Source organism: Cryptomeria japonica, chromosome 9 (assembly GCF_030272615.1).
Source record: "Cryptomeria japonica chromosome 9, Sugi_1.0, whole genome shotgun sequence".
Taxonomy (NCBI): Eukaryota; Viridiplantae; Streptophyta; class Pinopsida; order Cupressales; family Cupressaceae; genus Cryptomeria; species Cryptomeria japonica.
The window spans coordinates 652,297,170-652,322,474 of record NC_081413.1 but is presented as its reverse complement, the minus strand read 5'-3'; the positions used below and the strand labels follow the sequence as shown (position 1 = coordinate 652,322,474).

The following is a 25,305-nucleotide window of genomic DNA, read 5'->3' as shown; positions in this document are numbered from 1 at the left end:
CAATCCTCTACTTTTCTTCCTCGAGCCTCGCTGTAAACATTTAATGTCGACCAACCGCTAGCTAACTCACCGACACGACACTTCACCGACCTCTGCGAGCTTGCCACTTCAACTCCACGTGGCATCCTTTGTCGATATCCACTTCAGCAAAGATCTCTGTGTCGGCTAGACTCAGTCACCGACAATCAACACACAACCGGTCCTCCTTTTCTGCCGGTTCACTAACCCTGTCGGTATCTCACACTTTACCTGTTACCCTTCATGTCTGCACTTTGCTGATCAGCCGGTGGAACACCTTAACCGGTCGCTAGACATGTCTATCCATAGCATGCTCATTCTCATTAGATAGGAGCACATCACTTAGCCTTTTTGCTTCCTTACTGGTTCTCATGTTGACCAGTAGCCATTCTAATGACACCATGTCATCAACCTTTAGCTGTTTTCATCTAAGACATTTGCTTGCCAGTTGCATTCTCTATTTGCAACTGCTCCACTTTGCCTTCTTCATCATCAGACTGAATATCATCTCAGCCGGTTTGTCAAGGTGACAAAACCATCACTCTTCATTTGTTCCGACAACTCAACATGCCTTCTCTGTCGGTCCAGTGCATATCCCTGATTTCATGCATTTGATGCATTCCTTTGATTCACCGGTAGATCCGGCGTTAGCCTTCAAATGCCTACCTTTACCTCTTCTTCCTTATCTCACAGAACTATGATGCACACTATGCATAATAGGAGATAAGCTCCACTTACCGGTGGTAGTGGATCCTTATCATCTGCATCTTGCAATGTACTCATGTGGCTTCCCTATTTGTGCAGCATACCTTCAAATAGGCACATGTGATCTGGTGTGAGTACATTCACTGTCAGTCATCTCTTCACATGGTGACTACATCTTCATCCGGTGGGAGTCCTCCTGTTCTGCATCCCCACAACATACCGGTGACCTGTACATTCTTCTTCACCAGCGTTGATGTGATTTAGGTAACATTCTACCTCTTCATCACTAACAACAACTCAGGCACCTCGCTCATCCTGCTTGTACATTGGTCATATGCTTGCCAGTTGACAATCACACACTTGGTTGATTTGTCTTCTCCATGTCAACACATCACTTACCAATTGACATACTCTCCTTACCGGTGACAGACTGTACCGGTAACTTGCCCATCTCTTCCACACAAGTCAAACACTAACTTGTGTACCAGTGACTCCAGTGGTCATTCCTCAGAATGACATTCTCTTCTTTGCCGGTGACCTGCAACACTAGTTGACATCAATAACTGCATGTCAACAATACTCCCATACCGGTTGTCCTTCTATACCGGTTGACATCAATGACAACACAATGCCAACAAATAATGGATTTGGATCAATCATAAAGTAGAGTTAGATGAACTCACAAAATATTAAATCAACAAAAAATGGCAGTTTAGAATCATTATAATGATATGTACTGGGATTTTATTTCTGTGAAATGGGATTAATTTTATATTGATTTAAAATGATAAAGGAAGGTATACACTCTATGAACCACTACAGACATTCATTTAGATTAGTTAATTTGTGAACTTAAAATCAACAGAAAATGACAAATTTAGAATCATTATAATGATATGTACTGGGGTTTTATTTCTGTAGAATGGGATTAATGTTAAAAGGATAAGGGAAGGCGTACACTTTATGAACCACTACAGACTTTCTGTTAGATTAGTTAATTTGCAGACTCAAAATTTTTAAGGGATATGTTGAACCATATGACACAATTAACTAATTATTTTTACGAAGAGTAAAGAGTGAATATGCTTTGGCTACCACAACTCTTGTAGTTTAGTAGAAGATGCTTCTGATCTTCATAGTATATACAGAGCGATGGTCTGTGTGTATGTAAGTGACTGAAGGTTTCATACTTGAGACAAGTAAACTGTAAAAGTCATTTTATCTTCTTGTATGTAATTTTGTTTATCTTATCATGGTTTGTATCTTTGAAGTTTGTGATCAATTGTAATGGAAGGGAAGAAGTCAATATTCTCTACCATTATGTTTAATATCATTCACAGAGGAAATTTGATCTATTCTGTTTAGTCCATAGTATTTCTATGCTCTTATCTCAATCATTACTTTTTCTGACACAATGTTTTCATGTGCAGGCAACCAGGGTTGTCAGGTACCCCAACTAGTGCATTCAGAAAATATAAATCCGAGTTTGCTTATTATGAGGAAAGAATATGCATGGCATATAGCTGGGGCCCTTCAACATCAGGAGGCACATGAGTGGGTCCTCCTTTATCACAGCTCTTTTAATGGCCTCAGCTTCAACACCTTCATGGGAAATTCAGCGTGAGTGACAGTCCTTTTAATAATCTTTCTGATGATTGGAAGTTTTAATGATGATTTCATGGCAAACATTTTAATTTTTCTGATTTTGAATGTTGAAAGGAACACATGGTGGGCGAGTTTTACTTAGATAGCTTTTAGATGTGTTCTATTAGTGTAAAAGCTCTACATTTACATGGAATCATATACACAAGAAATCAAGAAAGAAAGTACAGCAGTAAGAATATGAAGGACGAGTGCATACAGAATGCTATATTAGTCAGATTGTTTAAGGAGTAATGGATTGTAGTGTTCTAAAAAATCTGTTTACTTAATCTGAAAAAAATGCCAGAGAAGGTTGAACATTGATTCTACAGGTATTTTACTTGGAAAATGGTTGCTACAGAACGAAAAGAGCAGCACTGCAAGATAGTATAATATATAAATAATTAGGTATTGGGAACTAGTTTAGCAATTGCTTCATCCTGAAATTTCACATATGCGCATCCCAATCTTGCATCCTTGCTTCTGTTTCTCTCTTGCCATATGACTCTTCTACTCTGTTAGTTGTTGGCAAGGATGCCAATCAAGGTAGGTAGTTTAAGAAAAATATTGTCATTGTGTACTGTTGTCATCACATGTAACCACTATGAAGGAAATTTAAAATGAAGGAAATTTAAAATGAAGGAATGGCTATGCATACTATATGCCTTAATTTGAATTTTTGAGTTGGTATTCTCACATTTCTGCCATCCCTGTTTCTTTGTGTATGAGTTAGGTTGATCTTGCCAGAAATCTATTTATGAGCCCGGTGAGTATCATTAAAGTCACTCAAGGGCTTATGTAGAAACCATGTTTACTCATCTGTATGTTGAAGAATACATTCCTATTTCAACTATCTTGTACATTTTTCTATATATGATAGACCACAGATTTATTGTAGACAGTTTCCTGTGTTTATGTGGTGAATATTATGTTTATGTAGTTTTCCTCATCCTCTTTCTTTAACTATTGATTGATATATAGGAAAGATTTTTAGTTCATTTTATATGTAACATATCTCAACGACAAATTGATTCTTGGGGGTGGGTGTTTCGACAATGAGGACTCAACTATATAAAGGTGGTCACCCTATGGCGACTCTAGCCCCCCACCCATCCCCACACATGATCCCTTGTGAGTCAAAATGCAGGGTGGGGGGGGAGGGGGGATTTCAGTTCGCTATGAAAGAATCTGATCCTTCACCTGTACTATTGTTTCCCACCTACCTCAATTAGCTGATTTAGCCAGGTAATATTACTTTGTCGAGTTGGGTGGGAGGAATATGTTTAAATTCAAGTTCTCTGTTGCAAGACAATGTAGCAATGATAAATGTTTTTTCTTTAAAGAGGTAAATGGTTTTGACCCAGAGGTATGAACTGGTGAGGACACAAATGGGGGACCTCATCTCCATTTAAACACTCAACAATAGCACCCCAGTGGGGTTTGAACCTTGATGGCAAGAACAACAACACCACAAATTAGCTATCACAACATGCCAATGCCGGCGTAGCAATGATAAATGTTAATGTGTACACTGATATGTTAATAAAAATACTAAGTTGCCGGTTCGTTGTGGGTACGAGTATGTTGGTATGGCAATCAGTTTTCCTTGGTTACAGGTATGGCTATATATATACATGTTTAAACTTCAAAACTATAAATTATAAGAAGAGTGATACTCATTAATGATAAAATCCATAATTGCCAATAAATGGAATTTTTAAATACCTCTTAATATCATATCCATAATTTGCAAAAATAATAATACTCAAGTCTCAAATGTCATTACACAATGAAAATTCAAAATTGCAATTGATATTTAATATTCATATTCTTCTTCATTATAAGCATTAAGGTGAACATTTAGTTCAACTTCATTTGAAAACCACAATCCATTGGATTGCCACTCCCCACAAGTTGTGTCAAGTGCGAGAGCTGCCGCGTGATCATGTATAGAGACTTGGGCAAGCTGTGCAACTCTAGCATCTAAATCAGCACACTTAGGGGCTAGATCCCAATTCTTTGTCACAATCTCATTGTATTCAGGTTTCTTATTATTAGAATAATATCTTTCTCATTGTGTTATTAATGGTCATTTAAGTTGTTTCTAATTTCGCCTCTAGTTAATGATTGTTTCTTTTAGAAACATCATCTTTGTAACTCTATTTAAAGGAGCTTTGTCTCGATTAATTGAACAACATCGATTCTTTGAAATCCATATGCTTTTGCATTTGTATTATGGTATCAGAGAGAAAGAAAATTTTTGTTTTTTCTATAAATTTTCAAATGAAATTTTTCATCACTGAAAAAACAAATCTAGGGCCTGTGATTTTTTCAGAATTTGAAATTCAATTTTTTTTTCTAAAGGGTTTTCTTTTAGGCTGTTTTTTCTACTGTTCTTCCTGTTTTCTGTGGCGGAATTTTTTTTAACCAGACCTTCGTCCCGCGACGCTATTAATCCTTTGTGCGTGACGCGATTTTTTCCACCTGCAAATTTTTTTTCTGCCATTTTGGACAAAAATCTGCATTTTCGATTAGGGTTTTTACCCTTTAGATGAAGTCGATTTTTTTTTCCGATTGCAGATTCTTGGTGGGTTTTTCAAGAGCTCAACTAGGTTGTTTTCAAAATTTTGTGGGTGCATCGTTTTTCGTCTTTGAATTTCGTGCCAGCGGATTTCAATTCTGATTTCAGATTCTTTTTGGGTTTTTCGCAAGGATTTTTGGGTTGTCTTCAGATTTTTTTTGGGTCAGCCATAAAATTTTCTCGAAATCTGTGCCAGCTATACTTCATCTGTTTTTTGAAGTCTGTACTTGTATCTGCCTCTATTTTTTGTATTGGAATTTGTGCCTGGACTTGTCTCAGTGCATTGAACCTCGTACCTCAGGTTTTGTGCACTTAGCATCTTCTCAGTACCTTGTTTTTCGTGCCTCGATAAGCGTGAAGATGGCTTATGGGCATTGATGTTTGTTTCGGTTTTTAATATTTTTTTACCTGAAAAAAAATTCTGATGGGTTTTAATATTTTTTTCCTTTAAAAAAGTTTGGGTTTTTAAATATTTTGTCCTTGTAAAAAAAAAATCATGGGAGGGTTTATGATTTTTTCCTCAATTGCTGCAGTCTATTTTTAGTCGCACCTAGAGTTGTTGTGCGAACATCTGCACTAGTCTCTTGTTTGCAGTCTATTTTTGGGCATCTTGCTCATCTGCAATAGTTTGGAGGGTTTGCTGATTTTTTCCTCAGAATCGTGACAACTGTTCTTGGTGTGTCTCTAGTTATAAGGAGGAACAGTTCTCCAACATCAGGTTGGACGGTTGGTGTTGTTTTGGGTATCTCCAAAAGTTCTGCAGTTTCTGGGAGGGTTGGTGGCAGACTCATCTCAAGTGGCAGAGTTAGTGGCAGGCTCTTGTCTTCTGAGAAGAAGGGGACAACCTTCTCTGTTATTTCTCTTGGTAGTTAGAACGATGACCATTAAGGGAGGGTATTAGAATAATATCTTTTTCTTTGTGTTATTAATGGTCATTTAAGTTGTTTCTAATTTCGCCTCTAGTTAATGATTGTTTCTTTTAGAAACATCATCTTTGTAACTCTATTTAAAGGAGCTTTGTCTCCTTGATTAATTGAACAACATCGATTCTTTGAAATCCATATGCCTTTGCATCTGTATTACTTATGTGGCAAGAGACAAAGGCAAATCCTTTGCTTTTTTTTGTACCAAACGGTTGTGCTTGATCGAGTGGATGGAGTATGTACTCCAATTCCACTCAGCTGAAGAACTAGCAACTTGTTGAGTTTGCATACAACATTTAGTAAATAATTTTATAATTCAAGAATCAAAACTTGAAACATAAATTATAAAATAAAAATACATACTTGGGAGAGAATTTTAATTGCAAGACGCTGAAAGAAAATGAAGCCTTGACCATGTAGATATCACCACTCGTCAGCACTTATCCTATACTTGTCATGAAGAGGAAAAACATAATGATTTCTGGAAGATATAAATTGGCCAAACTCACTCATGACAATATTTGAATTTCATCATCTGAAAATATCTTTCTAAATGCAGCCTTATAGCTAGTAGCAACCTCTCCATCTCTATATGTTGCTACCCTCCTTGACAATGCAAGTACCTCTTTGATATAATATTTTGGTGACAAAGCAAATGCTAAGAGATGTAAGGGGGTGGACATCTTGTTCCAACAATCAATGATAATTTGTTGCACACTTTTGAAAAATGTTTTCATTGGGTCTTGGTCCTTGGCCTCTAATATTGTTCTTATATTCTCCATCATGGAGTCCATGCCATCATGAATTTCACCCATACATGAGTGATCAGTATTAGCATACCTAATCATGCCCATGATGGACTTAGTGAAATCCAAAACATATTCCACACGAGCTCACCACTCATCATCTAGGATCAATGCTTTTACTTTTAAGGCTCTTTCTCTGCTTGATTGCCTCCATACACTCCACAAGGTGTTGATGACCATAAAAATCAAGGCCTCTTGCACCTTCACAAGTCATCTTTAGACTCTTGTGTGAGATACAAATTGTGTTTCAACAAGCTAAGATGGTATAAGAAAAATACACTTCACTTATCAATAATAAAAAAAATTAAAAAAATAAAATTTAAATTACCTTCATTATCTCCAAGTTGGAGCCTCCATGGTGTCAAGTTGTTCGAATGGAAATTGAAGATGGTGCTTTGGGAGTTTAAAGGCTAAAAGGGTAGCTGGTATTTTGTCTATAGTTTGAAGGCATTTGTTCTCTGTCTATGCTGTTATAAACAATACTGCCCTGCCTTGTTTTGGAGAGTTTTTTGGCTTTCAAATATGTTAAAATTGTAATTTGCTTGCGCTATTGGGAGGACAATGTTTGCTTAGGAGGGTTATTTGTGCTTGACATAGGGATTTTTTTGGTCCTTAAGCAAAATTTCAAATTTGATGTTGGATATAGTTGTTCATTGTTGCTGCTAGGATATGTTGTTGTCATTGATATCAACATATTCCATATTCCTGTGATTTATTCTGGTGTGATTGGGAAGATTTTTTGATCCGGTTTTGTAGTTTGGTTTTGCTGATTACCAATATATTCCGGTGTGATTAGATCTTGTGCTGAGACTTTGGGATATTGTTTTGGTTGGTCTTGTGTATCTTCATTTAACATGGTTCATGATTTGGTACTCCGCAAGTTATCTTTTTTCGTGACAATTGCTGATTGGTTGTGTTCTTGAGCTTCTAGACGTTGATCGATGAAAATTTGAAGTGGTGTTAGTGCAACTGTTCCGGATGATTCTAACGTGCTTGCTGGTGTTTCCTAGTCGTTTCCTATTTGTTTTGGTGATCCGCATTGATCGTTGTGTGAGTTTTTGGTGGTTTTCATCAATCGGTATTGATTTTCGTGTAATGCGGTATTTCTGGTGGTGTAGTGTGTTGCGGTTGATCTTGGTGTGATTTCCGATGGAGTTGGTCGTTTGGGAATTTGAATTAGGTTCATGTTATGCTATGCAAATCATTATATTGGTGCGGCGGTCGATCTTTGTATCATGTGATGTAATTTTGTAAATTGAGGGTTGAGGGTTTAGCCGACCTTGTTATCAAGGTTGATGAATTGTATATATAGGTGAGTTATTCATGTAGTTTGGGTGTCACTGTTGTGTCTACATTATCAGAGAGTGGTGTATGTGCGAACAAGTGATTTATCATTAGGTGTTGAGCTTGAGGTGAGATTGGTGTTGCAGAGCAGACAACTGTGCTTAACCAGAACTGTAATTAGGCATTTGGAGATGCTATTCTTTCAGTTCATTTCTTCAGGATTGTTGTCCGATGCTTTTTGTAAGTCAGTGAGACTTTCTTGAGGGTTGTAGCCTTCCAAGCAAATATCTTTTGAGCAGTGAGCTCTAGGCAGTGTGCTTGAATGCATGTGCATTCCCCATTATAATATTTTCACATACTACTGTAGAGTATCATTTTAATGTGGGTAGGTTCCCATCATGGTTTTTCCCTAAATCGGGTTTTCCACGTCAAAAATCTTGGTGTTGTGCTGTTAATTTGTTTATCTGTTTATTGCTGTAGTTTGTTAGATATGTTGTTGTGCTTAAAGTTTTATATTCCGGTGAAGACTGATTCATCCCCCCCTCTCTCTCAGTCTTCCTTCTTTGATGCTGCTAACAATTGGTATTAGAGCTAGATCCTCTGGTAGAAGCTTAATCGCTTGAGGAGATGCGGGATGGCAGCTCAAGGTATTCTCTTTAAGAAGGATAGTCCAAGGTTTGATGGAAGCAACTATACTATATGGAAGAACCGGATGGAGTTGCACTTGAAATGTTTTGGAGAAGATTACTGGAAGATTACAAAGAATCCCTATGTTGTTCCTCAGAATGGACCATCTACTCCTGATGAGGTTAAGGAAGTTGAATACAATATTAGAGCGAATGAAGCATTGCTTAGTGCCCTGACTGATTCAGAGATGACAAATGTTATGGGACTTCAGACTGCACATGAAATTTGGGAGAAGCTTGAGATCCTGTATGAAGGAGATAAACAAGTGAAAGTTTTTAAGATGCAGAGTTTGAAAGGAAAATATGAGACATTGAAGATGGGAGATGATGAGAACATACATTCTTTTATGGCTAAGGTGAATGATCTTGTCCTAGGTATCAAATGTGCCAGTGGAAGCATTGAGGGAAGATGTAATTGTTGCTTAGGTGCTGAGATCTTTGCCTCCTGCTTATAAACTTAAGGTTGCTGCTATTGATGAGATTCAGAGTGTGAGTACAATGACAAGATATGTGTTGGTTGGAAAACTTGTTGCATTTGAGCTGAGTGAGTTTGGAGAATCTCATGGAAAGTCTGAGACAACATTTAGAAAATCTGCATCTATATCCGGTAAGCAAAAGTATGATCTTGATGAGTGCAAAATATCCATATATGAGAGAGAGAGAAAAGAGATTGAAGAGCAAGAAAGAAAGCTTGATGAGCTTGAAGCATTGATTGCTCAGAGATTGCCTAAAGGTGATGGTAAGTATGATGGAAAGTTGCTTTTGAAATGTTTCTCTTGTAATAAGATAGGACATTTTGCTTCTAGATGCCTAGAGAGAATGGCTAAATATGACATGCATAATAAGTTTGATAATCATGATAGGAATGATAGATATGTGAAGCATGAGAAGCATGATAAGCCTTATAAGTCTAACTGGAAGTTTAGGAACCAGAAGAATTGTTATTATGCTGCTGATGAAGGTGTGTTTATTGCCATTAAAGAAGATAGAGACCTATACCTATTGATTCCACTAGTTGTTCTGTTGAGGAGAAAGCTTTGGTAGCTAAGGTAGAAGAAAAGGATGAATGGGTGATTGATGGCGGTTGTTCACATCATATGACCGGTAATAAAAGCAAATTTGTGAGCATGGAAAGGTATGATGGTGGAATAGTTAGATTTGGAGATGACAAAGCCTGTGTAATCCGTGGGAGAGGTTCTATTTCTTTTGATGGTAAGCATACCACTGATGATGTCTTGTATGTTGAAGGTTTGAAGCATAATCTTTTGATTGTTGGACAGATGGTTGATAAGGGTTATGATCTACAATTCAAGGATGGTAAATGCAAGATCTTGAATGCCTCAAGTATAGAGATTGCATCTGAGACTAAGACTGAAGTTAACATTTTTCATTTCAATGCTGGTGAGAAAAGTTGTTTGATTGCTAAGATAGATGAGAGTTGGTTGTGGCATAGGAGAATGTGTCATGTAAATTTTGATTCAATGATTAAGATCTATTCTACACAAGCTGCTAGAGATGTGCCTAAGATTGTTAAGCCTACTAATCCGGTATGTAAGGAATGTCAGTTGGGTAAGCAAACAAGAATTTCTTTCAAGAGCCAACAATATACATTTGATGGACTGCTAGATCTTGTGCATATTGACCTATGTGGACCTACAAATGTTAGAAGTGTGCAGGGTGAGATATTTTATGTTGCTAATTGATGATTATTCCAGGATGATGTGAGTTGTCTTTTTGAAGGAGAAATCAAAAGCATTGGACAAATTCAAGATATTCAAAGCTAAGGTGGAAACTGAGCCCGGATTGAAGGTGAAATGTTTGAGATATGATTGAAGTGGAGAATTTTGTTCCGGTGAGTTCAACTCATTCTATGAGATGCATTGAATTAGAAGACAATTATCTGCTTCTAGAACCCCATAACAAAATGGAGTTGTTGATAGGAAGAGCAAAACTATTTTGGATGCTCTAAGGACTATGCTGATTGAAGGAAATGTTCCAAAGATCTACTGGAGAGAAGCAATTAGCACATCTGTTTACACATTCAACAAAGTTTACATCAAAGGTGATACCGGTAAGATCCCTTATGAGCTATGGTTTGGTCATGTTCCTACTGTAAGATATTTTAGAGTATTTGGTAGCAAATGTTATATCAAGAGAGATGATGATATAGGAAAGTTTGATGCTAGAAGTGATGAAGGTATCTTCTTGGGATATTCAACTAAGAGCGAAGCCTATCGGTGCTATAATAGGAGACTGAGAAAGATAGTTGAAAGTGCAAATGTGAAGGTGGATGAGAACCTTGGGAAGGAGATCAGAGCATGCGGTTATGATGATGGTCAACATTTTGTTTTGGCTCCTGAAGAACCTAAGTAGAATGATCCAGTAGAGACTGTGAATCCGGATGTTGTTGTTGCCGGTGAAGAAGTACAGGAACCAGAGAATCAAAACAAACAAAAGACTCCAAGGCATGTAAGATTGAATCATTCTGAAAATCAAATTATTGGTGATAAGAATAAAGGTGTGATGACTAGAAGAAGGTTAGCTGTTGAAGAAGTATGTTTGATTTCTAAAGTTGAACCTAAAGATGTTGCTGAAGCTTGTAAAGATGAAAATTGGATGAGAGCTATGGATGAACTAGATCAGATTGAAAAGAATAATACTTGGGAACTTGTGCCTAGACCTAAGGATAAGAATGTTATTGGTACTAAATGGGTATTCAGAAACAAATTGAATGAAGCTAGTGAAGTTGTCAGAAAGAAAGCTAGATTGGTTTGCAAAGGATACTCACAACAAGAAGGAATTGATTATGAGGAGACTTTTGCTCCGGTTGCCAGACTTGAAGCTGTTAGACTGTTGCTTATAAAGATTTCAAGGTATATCAGATGGATGTCAAATCAACTTTTTGGAATGGTGATCTAGAGGAAGAAGTTTACATTGAACAACCTGATGGATTTTCATTGCCGGATGATCTAGAAATGGTATGTAAGTTGAAGAAAGCCCCTTTATGGATTGAAACAAGCTGCTAGAGCCTGGTATGCTAGACCAGACAAATACTTGTTGAAATTGGGATTTACTAAAGGTGCTGTTGACAATAATCTGTATTTCAAGATTGAAAATGATAATATCCTGATTGTTGAAGTCTTTGTTGATGATATTATCTTTGGTGGTGATGATGACTTGAGTATGAAGTTTGCCGGTGATATGCATAAAGAATTTGAGATGTCTATGATTGGTGAGATGAAATTCTTCTTAGGTTTGCAGATTGCATAGACAGAAAAAAATATATTCATTTCTCAAACTAAGTATGTGAAAGAATTGTTGAAGAAGTTTGGGTTAGATGACTCCAAATTGGTTGGAACTCCTATGGTGACTAGTTGTAAATTGTCTAAAAATGATGAATCTCCGAAAGCTAATCAGAGTTTGTACAAATCTATGGTTGGTGGACTACTATATCTTACTCAGACTAGCCCTGACATTATGCATGCTGTGTGTATGGTTGCTAGATATCAAGCTGATCCGAAGGAGAGTCATGTCACTATTGTTAAAAAGATATTCAGATATCTAAATGGAACTGTGGATAATGGTTTATGGTACCCAAGGAATGATGATTTCATGTTGTGTGCCTACACTGATGCTGATTGAGCGAGTGATGTATATGACCGAAAGAGCACTACTGGTGGAGCATTCTTTTTGGGTAAGAAGTTGGTTTCATGGGCTAGCAAGAAACAAGATTCAGTGCCCTTATCTACTGCTGAAGTTGAGTACATTGTTGCTGCTAGTAATTGCACTCAGGTGGTTTGGATGAAGCAAATGGTGAAAGATATCAGAGTTATTCATGATGAATCTACTGTTATTTACTGTGATAATTCCAGTGCTATCGACATGTCAAAGAATCCGGTGCAACATTCGAAGACTAAGCATATATCAATCAAATATCATTACGTGAGAGAACAAGTCATTGAGGAGAAGGTGAAGCTGGAGTATGTATCTACGAAGGAATATATAGCTGATATTTTCACTAAGACTTTGCTTGCAAATACATTTGTTTATTTGAGAGACAAGTTAGCGGTATCCACCCCTCCTGATGAGAACTAGATGCATTGAGTTGCATTGATATAATGGATTTCAGAGCCTTATCTTTCTATCCGGATTGGTGAGTTGGTGCTGCTCCTCTATTGGAGTAGTTTGTTGACTTGGTTGTGTGTCACAGGGGGAGAGAGATTAATGTTTTTGTTTTTGGAGAGTTTGGTTATCCTTTTTGAGATCTTTGGCATTGATGTCAAAGGGGGAGAAAGATCATGTGAAAAATTGCTTTATTTGTCTTGACCTTAGGGGGAGTTTGCTGGTGATATCTTCTTTCTTTGCATTGACTGTTTTTCATATTCATATGTTGCCATCAATGCCAAAGGGGAAGATTGTTGGATATGGTTGTTCATTGCTGCTGCTAGGATATGTTTTTGTCATTGATGTCGACATATTGCTGTGATTTATTCCAATGTGATTGGGAAAATTTTCTGATCCGGTTTTGTAGTTTGATTTTGTTGATCACCGGTAGGTATATTCCGATGTGATCAGATATTGTGCTGAGACTTTGGGATATTGTTTTGGTTGGTCTTTATCTTCATTTAAGATGGTTTGTGGTTTGGTACTCCACAAGTTATCTTTTCGTGACAGTTGCTGATTGGTTGTGTTCTTGAGCTTCTAGACGTTGACTGATGAAGATTTGAAAAGTGGTGTTGGTGCAGCTGTTCCAGATGATTCTAACGTGCTTGCTGGTGTTTTCTAGTCGTGTCCTATTTGTTTTAGCGATCCACATTGATCGTTGTGCGAGTTTTTGGTGTTTTTCATCAACCGGTATTGATTTTCGTGTTATGCGACATTTTTGGTGGTGTAGCGTGTTACGGTTGATCTTGGCGTGATTTCTAGTGGAGTTGAACGTTTGGGAATTTGAATTAGGTCCATGTTATGCTATGCAAATCATTATATTGGTCTGGTGGTCGATCTTTGTATGGTGTGATGTAATTTTGTAAATTGAGGGTTTAGTTGACCTTGTTATCAAGGTTGATGAATTGTATATATAGGTGAGTTATTCATGTAGTTTGGGTGTCAATGTTGTGTCTGATTTATCAAAGAGTGGTGTGTGCGCGAACAAGTGATTTATCATTTGGTGTTGAGGTTGAGGTGAGATTGGTGTTGCAGAGCAAACAACTGTGTTTAACCGGAACTGTAATCAGGCATTTGGAGATGCTATTCTTTCAGTTCATTTCTTCAGGATTGTAGTCCAAAGCTTGTTGTAAGTCAGTGAAACTTCCCTGAGGGTTGCAGTCTTCCGAGCAAATATCTTTTGAGCAGTGAGCTCTAGGCAGTGTGTCTGAATCCTCATTGTAATATTTTCACATACTACTGTAGAGTATCTTCTTACTGTCGATAGGTTCTCACCGTGGTTTTTCCCTTAACCAGGTTTTTCATGTCAAAAATCTTGGTGTTGTGTGTTGTATTGTTAATTTGTTTATCTGTTTATTGCTGCAGTTTGTTAGATCTGTTGTTGTGCTTAAAGTTTTATATTCCGGCGAAAACTCATTCACCCCCCCCTCTCAGTCTTCCTTCTTTGCTGTTGCTAACAGTTTGAAACATATTTCTCTAATGTAATACTTTATATATGCTTATAATATAAATATATTCAGGCCTTGTGCCTTTTACCAAATAATAAACAACTCTAAGTTGGAGAAGGTCTTGAATATGGCTTGTGACATATGATAATTAGTCACAAAGATTTGAATCTCCTAGGTCTTTGTAGAGACTTTTTTGACCCATAGATTACATACTTGGACTTAGAGAGTACTTAACAAGCCCAAATTTTTTGACTTGAAAAAAACTTGACAACTCAAAAGTGATAAAATTTCTCATAAAAACACTTTTTTTTTTGCAATATTCAATTACAAATTGTACCAAATAAGTCTAAAAAACATGAGGAAGTTTTTTCTGTTAAATTTGATTATTGAATACATATGTATTACAAAATGGCATCATCATACAAGGTTGGATAGTGGAACTGGATACAATAGCTAGGTATTAATTAATAACTATTATGAATTAATGATGATTATAGTTGAAAATCATCATCATAAATTTCATATCTAGGCAACTTAGGCATTACGAGTTTTTTACATCTTACTCTTCCCTGCCTTAGAGAAAAATTGGGAGGTAGAGGGTATGGTCGTCGCACTCAATTCTAGCTCCCTACTTGGCATAGAAGATTGTGGCCATGGCTCTACCATGCTGGTAGGTGACAGTGGCCCAATCTCCCCTACTTCTATTGCAGCCAAGTGCTCCATAGCTTGCCTCTTGAAATCAGCAATCTCAGACTTTGTAAACAAGGAGGCTTCGTCATCTTGCACGGTCCAATCTTTCTAGGGATCAATGTCATCCAAATCCATGAGTTTGTTAGGCTAGTCCTATCCTTTCTTGTGTGAAGCTGAAGGTTATATTGCATAAAAACATGATCATTGAGGTGTTGAGTGACCTTATTACACTTCTTTGTGTGAATGGCATCAAGCAAACTGTAGTTGCGCTCAGCCAGAAGCACTAGCCTTTTGAAAGAGGAAGAAAGACCAAAGTCATGATCTTTTCTGTGAAAAAGAAGCAGCAGGTCGATTTTATATTCGAGGGCAGCCCCTTGGAGGTAGCGGTGGAATACAAGTACTTACGAAATTGATTTTCATAATAGGCTCAGCTGGGAAACATGTAGAACAAAGAGGATCCAAGGGGGTTGGAGAGCTTTATACCTTCTTCAAAACAGATGTAGAAAAGCAAAGTTGTGGGATTGGAAGACGAAGAAAACCCTTTTCGGTTTGTTAGTGGTTCTATTTATCCTTGATGGGTGTGAAGTTTGGGGGAATAGCATGTCTAACCTCAAATGGAAACAAATAGAGAGAATTCAAAAACATCTAATCACTAGCAGCCTTAAAGTCAAATCAACAATACCTTATGATGTTCTTTTGGCTGAAGCTGGTATGTACCCAATTGAGGCTTTGGCGATCATTCGGTTGTTAAGCTACTTAAAAAAGGTTGAAAGTATGGATAAGCATCGTTGGCCCAACTTGATTGTTGAAGAGGACTTAAGTCGTAGGAAAAAGACTTGGAAGAAACAAAATAGCAAGTGGATGAACAAGTGGGACATATATTTACATGATTGTGCCAACAACAAAGGGGAGATAAAAAAGTGGGTGTTAGAGAAATTCAAAAATGCCAAGTGGACAAACCAGCTAGCTAGGAAAAAAGCATACTATATTAAAGAATTCAACCCTAGTTGGGAACATGATGAAAAATAATACTTGAAATTTGCAATCAATGGAAAGGCCAAAATTCTTATTGCTCAATTAAGGACTGGATCTCATCATTTGAGATGTGAAACATGTAGATGGGCCAAAAGAAGATTGGGAAGAAAGAACGTGCATTTTTTGTAGAAAGAGGGTAGTAGAAATAGAATGGCATTTCACTATGGAGTGTGCAATGTATGAAGACATTTGCAGCCAGTTTGTTAATGAATTAAAAGTGGACAGTTTGGATGAACTCTTTGAAGAGTCAAGGCTTCACAAAACAACGATTCTCTTAATTAAGATTCACAAGATAAGATCAAGCATGGAAAAGAACTTGAAACTGGGCTAATTTTGAGCTTCTGGGTCCCTTAGGTCGCTGGATCTCATGGACATCATTAAAACTCCATTCGTTCATTCAAATTTGGTGTATTTGGGGTTAAGACAAAATTTAGAGGGTTAGCCTTTGCAAATTTGGGGTATTTTCACCCCAATCTTCCCACCTAGAACCCACAAATAAGATATTCAATTTTTTGTAAATAAACAATATTCTATTAATAATTGTATCATAACATGCAAGATATAAGGCCTCATTTTTTCTTACTTGGTGTTTGGATTTCTCTTCCTTATATAGCTAATTTAGAAGAAAATGATGTAATGTCCCCTTTTTAGTGCAACATGATATGGGGTGTCGTTAGCCTATTCTGACACGGTCCCGAAGGCTAACAAGGACATTGGTGGGATCCTAAGGTGTTTTGGCCTAGGTGTTTTCAGTTTCAGGCCAATTGGTGCTACTCTAACAAGGTTTCTAGACACTTACTATTTATAGCAAGTTAGTCTCCAAGCAGTGACTTGAAATTTTTAGTGTTTCCCTGGTTGGCATAATTATCAGTAAAAAATATTTGAAGGCGACAATGATTTAAAGGGATTATCAACAATGTTTTAATATTTAACGATAAAGTGTAAAGTTAAATTAAATATTTAACTTTATCGTTATATTATAAGGTTGGGAATATAAAGTAATGTTTAAAATATTAAAAGTTCCCTTTAATGTGTACATTGTGGGAAATAATATTTTATTCTAAAATGTATTATCCCACATTTAGGAAATGAAGTGTTTGCATCCAGGAAGAGGATATAAATTGAGGTTGCGAGCTCTCTTTTGGGGTATGCTTGGATGAGATTAATGTTATGCTGTTGGATTTCGTAGAGATCTGATTATTGGGCTTGGAGGACGGAATCCCTCTTTGCTAGCATTCTCTTCGCTGTTGAAAGACACAGTCAGGAGAATTAATGGTGTTTTCATTCAGGAAACACATTGCGCGTCATCTGGTGCTCTCGCATGAAGTTTTACAGGGTTTTGAAAGTGCAGATTTGAAGATAGTGATTTTGCTACAGTACCGCGTGAATAGTGTTTTGCTACAGTACCACGTGAATAGTGTTTTTGCTACAGTGCTGCGTGAATAGTAAAAATGCTACAGTGCCATGAATAGTGTTGCTATAGTGCATGAACAATGTTGGTATGAAGTTTACTTGTTTTTCCTGCTGATTAGAAGTTTGGAAGGCTACCATTACATCTGCAGACCACTACAACATTCAATTCCAGGTTTTTTCTATCATATTTTCATAACTAAGCATTGTAATTGTTGAATACAAACCTGAATAATTGTCGCAGCCCATAAGGCAGTTGAATGTGCACATTTATATTGCAAATCAATATTTAACAACAAATAAGAAGTTTCGGGTTTTGCATATATTGTTGTATGTTTGTCAAGTGTTTGATAAAATGCCATGTTGATTGTTAAGCAATTTAATTGATATCACATAGTAGTTTGCAAGTCTCTTTCATTGGAAAAATAGGGGTGGTCTTTACAGTGGTATCAGAGCTATAAGTCTTGCCATCCTGTGGAGGTCTTACAGAGACTTTGGAACAGCTGGATAGAGGGAAAAGTGTTTGACAAAATATCAAAACACTAAAATCAGAAACTAATGAATTAAAAAACATGCTAAGCATGTATGTTTAAGCATGCAATAGGGGCCTTATAACTTCCGCCATACCAAAGCAAGACAAAACATAAATCTGAACTCATAGAGCGAGCAGTCTAGTTCATCCGTGTAGGTGGACATAGAATCTAGTCATATAGACATAGAGGAGATATTCTTTGATCAGGACAGCAGTATGGGTGACCGAGATGATAGGAATACTGGTCCAGATCAGGGAGAGGTAATGTTCAGACAGTTACTGGGTACATTAGAGCAAGGGCAGCGTATGCAGCAGGAGCAGAATAGGCGAATGGACATGATGTTGCAGCTTATGGCTAGATAGATGGGCGTCAATATTAATCCAGGTGATGCCAACAATGGAAACAATAACAATGGGGGAAAGGATAACAATAGGGGCGATGATAATAATGGAGGCCGAGGCAACAACAATGGCCTTGAGAATAACATTAATGGTAATAATGGACATGGCAACAATGGGAATGAGGCGGATAACTTTAGACACGTTGCACACCTAGCTCGAACAGCGAGCTTGAGACCTCTTCTACCCACCTTCCCACCTAGGGATCCGGTTCAACCAATGAATGAATCGCAGATTACTAAGTTACAGGGTCAGTTCAGGAGGGACTGGGAGGCCAGTGGACCCGAGTTTCAGGCAGATATTTCCCTCAGAGATTATATGGACTTGAGGATGAGACATATGCCTAGAGCAGGAGGGAGGAATCAGAATTTTGAGCTGAGAAAGAAAGTTGGAAAACTTTCCTTGCCTTATTATGATGCTTCAGGGAAGATGACTGGGTGCAGAAGGTAGATACATACTTGCAGCTAAATCCTATGCCTGAGGAGGAGGCTATCAAGTATGCGGCTATGCATTTGGACGACGTTGCGCATGAATGGTGGCATCATGGCATGGTGACTCTGGGGCATAATCAGATTACATCCTATGAGGAATTCACAGAAAGATTGATTGAGAGATTTGACACTAGGGATCCCGAGTTACATTTCAAGGAGCTAGCACAGTTAAAACAGTCAGGTTCTACATCGCCGAGTTTCAGTGTTTGTTTGTACTTGTTACTGATATCTCTCCTAGGAGATTGGTGGTGTTATTTTGTGATGGGCTTGCTGATCCATTACGTGGTTGGGTGAAGGGACATGATCCACTCACCTTAGCAGAAGCAACTAAAAAGGCACAAGATTTAGCCCCTTCGGTATTGTTGTGACGTTTTCACACATCGCCCCATTGCAAATGGGACCCTTGCTTTTTTGCTTTTAGGGTTTTTTTTTTTTTGGTCTTTTAGGGTTTTGTCAGTTAGCCTTTGCATTTTGAGTGTCGCCCAGGGGATCACATGGATAAGCAAGTCCGGCTTGAGTAATGTCCTGATCCTGAAAATTTGGCTAAGTCTGGAAAGTCCTGATCCTGAAATTTGACCAAGTCTGGAAACTGAAAAACCTCAAAAAACTAGATTTTGCTATATAACTCCTGGAGGTTTGAAACCACTCTCAAACATCCTGAAAGTATATATGAAATATAACTTAAAGTATAAGAAAGAAGAAAGATAGAAGGAAATGTCACTTATACTTAAATGTTATATTCCATGAAAATTATCCTGATAGAGAGTTCAAAAAGTCAAATTTCGCTCCTGTCCTTCACTGAGGATCCAGAGCGAAAAGCGCTCCTGTCCCTCTCCAAGGGTCCAAGGCGAATCGCTCATGTCCCTCACCAAGGGTCCAGAGCGAAAAAGCTTAGTGGAGTCATTCCTGACCTTGTTTGGACAAATTGAGACATCAAAGGCATGAAGGAGGACGTAATCAACCCATTGAAGATAGTTTTGAAAGTTAACAAGGCATAAATGAGCTCATAAAGGCTAGGGCGCTCCTGTCCCTCTCCAAGGGACCAGAGCGATTTTCCCTCAAGGCAAGTTTTGGGCAAAGGAAAAGCGAGTTTCGAGTTTGAGATGAAGGAAGAAAGGCTTGATCACCCCATTGAAGATAATTTTGAAAGTTGGCGAAACACAAGTGGGCTTATAAATGCAAAATCGCTCTTGTCCCTCTCCAAGGGACCAGGGCGAAATCTAGGTTATCCAGCCTCCTTCTCCGAATTTGAACGGGTCCAAGTCAAGACACAAGGTCAAAATGATATTTGGAATGCCTCTAAGAAGAACGAAGTTGCAAAAACCACAAAACTTGCTCAAAGTGGCCAAGGCGCTCCTGTCCCTCTCCAAGGGACCAGAGCGAAATCTTCAAGTATGCCTACATTTTGGAGTGCTACTATCGTTTGCAAGACTCAAGATGGAATAAGGAACAATGTTTTACGCCTTGAAGATAATTTGATGTTGATATGATTAAGGATTTGTGCCATGGACTAAGAATCGCTCCTGTCCTTCACTGGAGGACCAGGGCGATTTCTATAGAATCAACCATTCCCTTCAAAAACCACGTCAAGGCAAGGTTATGCAAGCTCAAAAAGGTCTTTCGAAGGACGATGAACAAGGAATTAACCTCAAAGATCGATAATTTTAAGCCCAAAAGCAAAAATCGCTCTTGTCCTTCACTGGAGGACCAGGGCGAAAATGATTTAAGAAGCATCCATTCCAAAGGTTGAATAAATCAAACTTTAAATTCGCAAGGAAAATGCCATTTTGGACGTCCAAGATGAGACTTTGAACGTGAAAAACAAGAAAAACAAGGCCAAAATACATGGGCGCTCGTCCCTCACCTAGGTACCAGAGCGAGGCTATTAACAAGATTTTTTTTGCCATGCCTAGACGGCAATATCCTCCAAATCACATTAAAGGCCAATTTCGATAAAACCTTGAAATATTTTTGAAATTAAATTGACATTTAATAAGTGCGCAAAACATTTAATAATTAATTTATGCCTTTAAAAAATCAAAATTTTAATTATAAAGGCATTTAAAATTAATTATTATTAATTTAAAAATAAAATTGGGGTGCTTGGGGTATTATTTAATGTTTTTATAAAGTCGGCCTCTTCTTTTATTAAATTTTTATTTATTTTTGGCCTATTTTCCAAGTCGGCCTATGGGCAATTATCAAGATGAGCGCCTATATAGTGGAGGTGTGTTGAGCATGTTAATCCATCATTCACTCATTCACTCAAGTGCGATTTGGAGAAGAGCAACAAGGTGCGAAATTTGGTCTAGGAAGGAGCGATTTTTGTTGAAGGCTAGAGGTGGAGCGAATTTTCCTCAAGGCATTGAAGGCTAGAGGTGGTGAAGTTGATAGAAGAAGCACATTTTGAAGACTTCGATCCACATTTTGCCTAGCAAACTTGCTTAATTTTGCATCTTTTCTTAGATTTAGTTCTCAAGTGGAGGTATGGCGAGATTCTCCTAGTCTCAATTTTGAATTTTGAATTTTGAATTTCAAGTGACTTAGTTAAATTTAGGAAATGATAATTCAAAGATTTATCGTGAGGTTTCCTAATTTAAAACTTAAATCCTCTTTCTAGTCTATATTTCCACATCGCAAAGCATGTTACTAATTTTGAAATGTTGTGTAGGTATCAAGATGGCGACTCCCAAACTCGAAGGATCTACAAGTCGGAAGGCTCTCATCAAGGAAAATCAAGCCAGATCAAGGATGGTCTCCTCCAGGACGATCAAGCAAGGACAAGGGCGACCTCCTCCAGCCTAGCATCGACAAGGACGACTTTCTTCGATCTAGCATCATCAGGATAAGGGCGACCTCTTCCAATCCAGCGTTCCAAGGCGAGGTACATCATCATCTTGCAAATCAAGGACACAAGAAGTCAAAGCAAAGGGTTCGTTGAAGAAGTAGATAGTTCCAGATGAATTAATTAAAGCTAGCTTCTCAACAACATCAAGTTGAATATCTACCAAGTTACAAGTGTCAGACAAGGTGGCATCCTAGTCATCACTTCTCCAGTCAGATTGATCCACCTCAGCATGTCCAGATTCAATGTACCTAACTCATGGAAGGTGGCACAAACCTCAATGTACCTACCCCGGCTATTCATTGGTGGAATTTTTCAAAGAGGACATGTGTCCAAGCAATACAATTTTATCATTGGTCAAGCATTAAATGTTATGTAATGGTTGTAACAAACCCTAATTAGGGTTTTTATTAATGAATCCTGGCCATTGATCTCAAATTGATCTTAGCCATCGAATTGTATTGAGGGCACTATATAAGCCCTGGCATTTCATTTTATATAGAAGCAGATAGATAGAAATAATAGAAAGGAGTTAGTGAATAGAGAGTAGTTAGAAGGTGATTAGAATAGTAGTTAGAAGGTGATTAGAATAGCAATTAGAGTAGAGTATAGAGAGAAGGCAAAGATTGTTGCCAAGATGTTGTTGTAAGAAACTTGTAAAACTTCATTGAAGAAATGGTGAAATTTATGGGTCGATTCGACAATTTGCATGGTCTTTATACTTTTCATATTTGATTTCATGTTATTAGATGAGTGGAAGAAATGTGCTTGATTGATGGTGAAATCCGCATATCCATACTACTAGCAGTTTGTTGATTGCAGACTTGCCTTGTGTAGTCAATTGGAATCATTCAGCTTAAGCTTAACTTCAATTGTCGCTTCTTCATTGATATACATCGGCTTGATGGTGACTATGCTTGCAGTGATGATTTGAACATCATAAAGCTTTCCTTCGAAGGTCGCACTAACCTTGTGGAGATGGTCCTGCGATGTCAAAACAAGACTTAGTTAGAATTTCATCAAAGATCATGCATTGCTCCTACATTCTTAGTGTTAGGATTAGATCCTTTCTTCGCCCTTGTCTTTTTTCCTTTTTTCAAATCGAAGCTAGTAAAATCTTGTGTTCCAGTAATATTCAAAATAGATCAGACGTTCAATCATCAAATGTAAGTCCCCTTGTGATTCCAGCAAATCACATCATACCACTGGTGCTTATCCACACGTAGAGACCCTACATAAAAGAACCTTGAAGTCATCCCGATTGAACCTTTTCGCGACATCTTCAGCATTCGGAGGCTTTATTCAAGAGAGGATAAGGTACCCTTGGGTATTTTATTCTGTGTTTGATAGTGTACAAAATACACGTCAACAGGTATACAAAGGAAAATACCATTCAACAGATTCTCCCTACCGCAAGGACAAAGACAAAAAACCATTTCAGAAAGAGTATAACAAACCCAAAGAAGGATCAAAAGGACTAGACAGTGAAACCTTGAATGAACTTCGAAAGAAGAAACTGTGCTTCCAGTGTAGAGAGCCTTGGGACTTATCTCATAAATGCCCTCTCAAGGCTAAGGCAAATCAAATGCAGTATTTTTCAGCAGAGGAGTCAGAGTCAGAGGGGGAGGATCAGCACTCCGACTCAGATGAGGGTAACACGATAGAGGAGAGCAGCATTCCTAAGGAGGATAGATCGTTGGCACGCTTGACAGGGGCCCAAAAGGCAATCATATTTAAGGTCAGAGGTAGTATCCAGGGGCAGAAAGTGATATCTCTCATTGACACTGGGGCTACACATAACTTTATAGATACACAGTTGGTAGCCAGGAGAGGCTTATAGACAGAGGAGCATGATGGTTTTAGAGTCATGGTGGCTAATGGCCAAAAGCTATTATGTACTTAGAAGGTTTCAAATCTTCACATTAGATTTGGAGATGGCTATGAGTTGGAGGATGATTTCTATGTTGTGGACATGGGAGATTACGACATCATCCTTGGTATGACATGGATGGCATCGCTGGTTGAGTTCACTTTCAACCTAGCGAAGTTGGAAATGAGGTTTCAGCATGAGGGTAGGACTGTTGTACTTAGGGGACTTTCAGATGGGAGTTGCAAGGTAGTCTCTTTGAGGAGAATGGAGAGACTTTTTCGGCATAATGACATAGAGTGGGCAACAGAGTGCTTAGTTATGTCATCTTCACGAGAGCCTCGAGTGAAGAGTCATCCACCAGATATACAGGAGATTCTTGACAGACATGCCAAGGTATTTAGTGATATTCCTCATGGGGTTCCTCTTGACAGGGGTGTAGAGCATGTTATTGAGCTCGAGGAGGGAGCCAAACCAGTGATGATCACTCCTTATCGTCATTCTAAGAAACACAAGGATGAGATAGAGAAGGCAATTAAGGAGTTGTTGGAGATGGGGCACATTAGGCCTAGCAAAAGCCCATTTGCTTCAGCAGTAGTACTGGTGAAGAAGAAGGATGGGATGATGCGCATGTGCATCGATTACAGGGCACTGAATAAGAAAACAATTAAAAATAGGTATCCCATTCCTAGGATTGCTGAGCTGATTGATGAGTTGCATGGGGCATGCTTCTTCACCAAAATTGATTTGCGATCCGGATACCATCAGATCAAGATGAGAGCAGAGGACATTGAGAAAACAGCCTTCCGATGTCACTATGGCCACTTTGAGTTTATGGTTATGCCATTTGGACTAACCAATGCACCCGCTACATTTCAGAGTTGTATGAACCAGGTATTCAGGGAGCAGTTGAGGAGATTTGTCTTGATCTTCTTTGATGACATCTTGGTCTTCAGTAAGACCTGGGAGGAACATTCACAACATTTGGAGGAGGTATTATCTATCCTAGAGAGAGAGTCTTTGTATGCCAAGGAGTCTAAGTGTGAGTTTGGTATGATAGAATTACTATACCTTGGGCATATTATTAGTGTGGATGGAGTTCGAGTAGACCCTGAAAAGATTAGAGCTATAGTTGATTGGCCTACTCCTACGAACCTCACACAGCTTAAGGGATTCTTTGGTCTTTGCGGAATTTACAGAAGGTTTGTTAAGGGTTTTTCACAGAGGGCAGCGCCTTTGACAGATCTCACCAAGAAGGGGGCCTTCGTGTGGACAGGGGCAGCACAAAGGTGTTTTGAGCATTTCAAGCAAGTAATGTCTTCATGTCCAGTTCTAGCTCTACCAGATTTCACGAAGCCTTTTGAGCTTCATTGTGATGCATCGGGTGATGGGATTGGAGCAGTATTGATGCAGGAGAAGCATCCCATTGCATTCAAGAGTAGGAAGCTCCGGGGAGTTGAGAGGAGTTATTCTGTCTATGACCGGGAGATGTTGGCCATAATGCATGCATTGGCCAAATTCCGATCATACTTAGTAGGTGGACGGTTTGTGATCAAAACCGATCACAATAGCATAAAATATTTCATGAGCTAGCGTGATCTTAATGACAGGCAGCAAAAATGGATCACTAAATTGCAGGCTTATGATTTTGACATAGAGTTTGTCAAAGGGAAGAAGAATGTGGTGGCCGATGCTTTATCCAGGAGACCGCATGTTTGCGCTCTAGTTGAGATTTCAAGGGATTGGAGAGATCGGATTATAGCAGAGTATGCAGGGGATA

The 25,305-nt window shown here is 38.3% G+C and overlaps 1 protein-coding gene across 1 annotated transcript in view; it reads left to right on the top strand.

Moving 5' to 3' along the window:
• LOC131045736 (uncharacterized) overlaps positions 1–25,305 on the top strand; it is a 113,174-nt gene that overhangs the window by 69,507 nt on the left and 18,362 nt on the right. Inside the window, exon 6 of the mRNA XM_057979327.2 lies at positions 2,154–2,343. Coding sequence (XP_057835310.1) covers positions 2,154–2,343 — 190 coding nt within the window. The remainder of the gene's footprint in view (positions 1–2,153; positions 2,344–25,305) is intronic.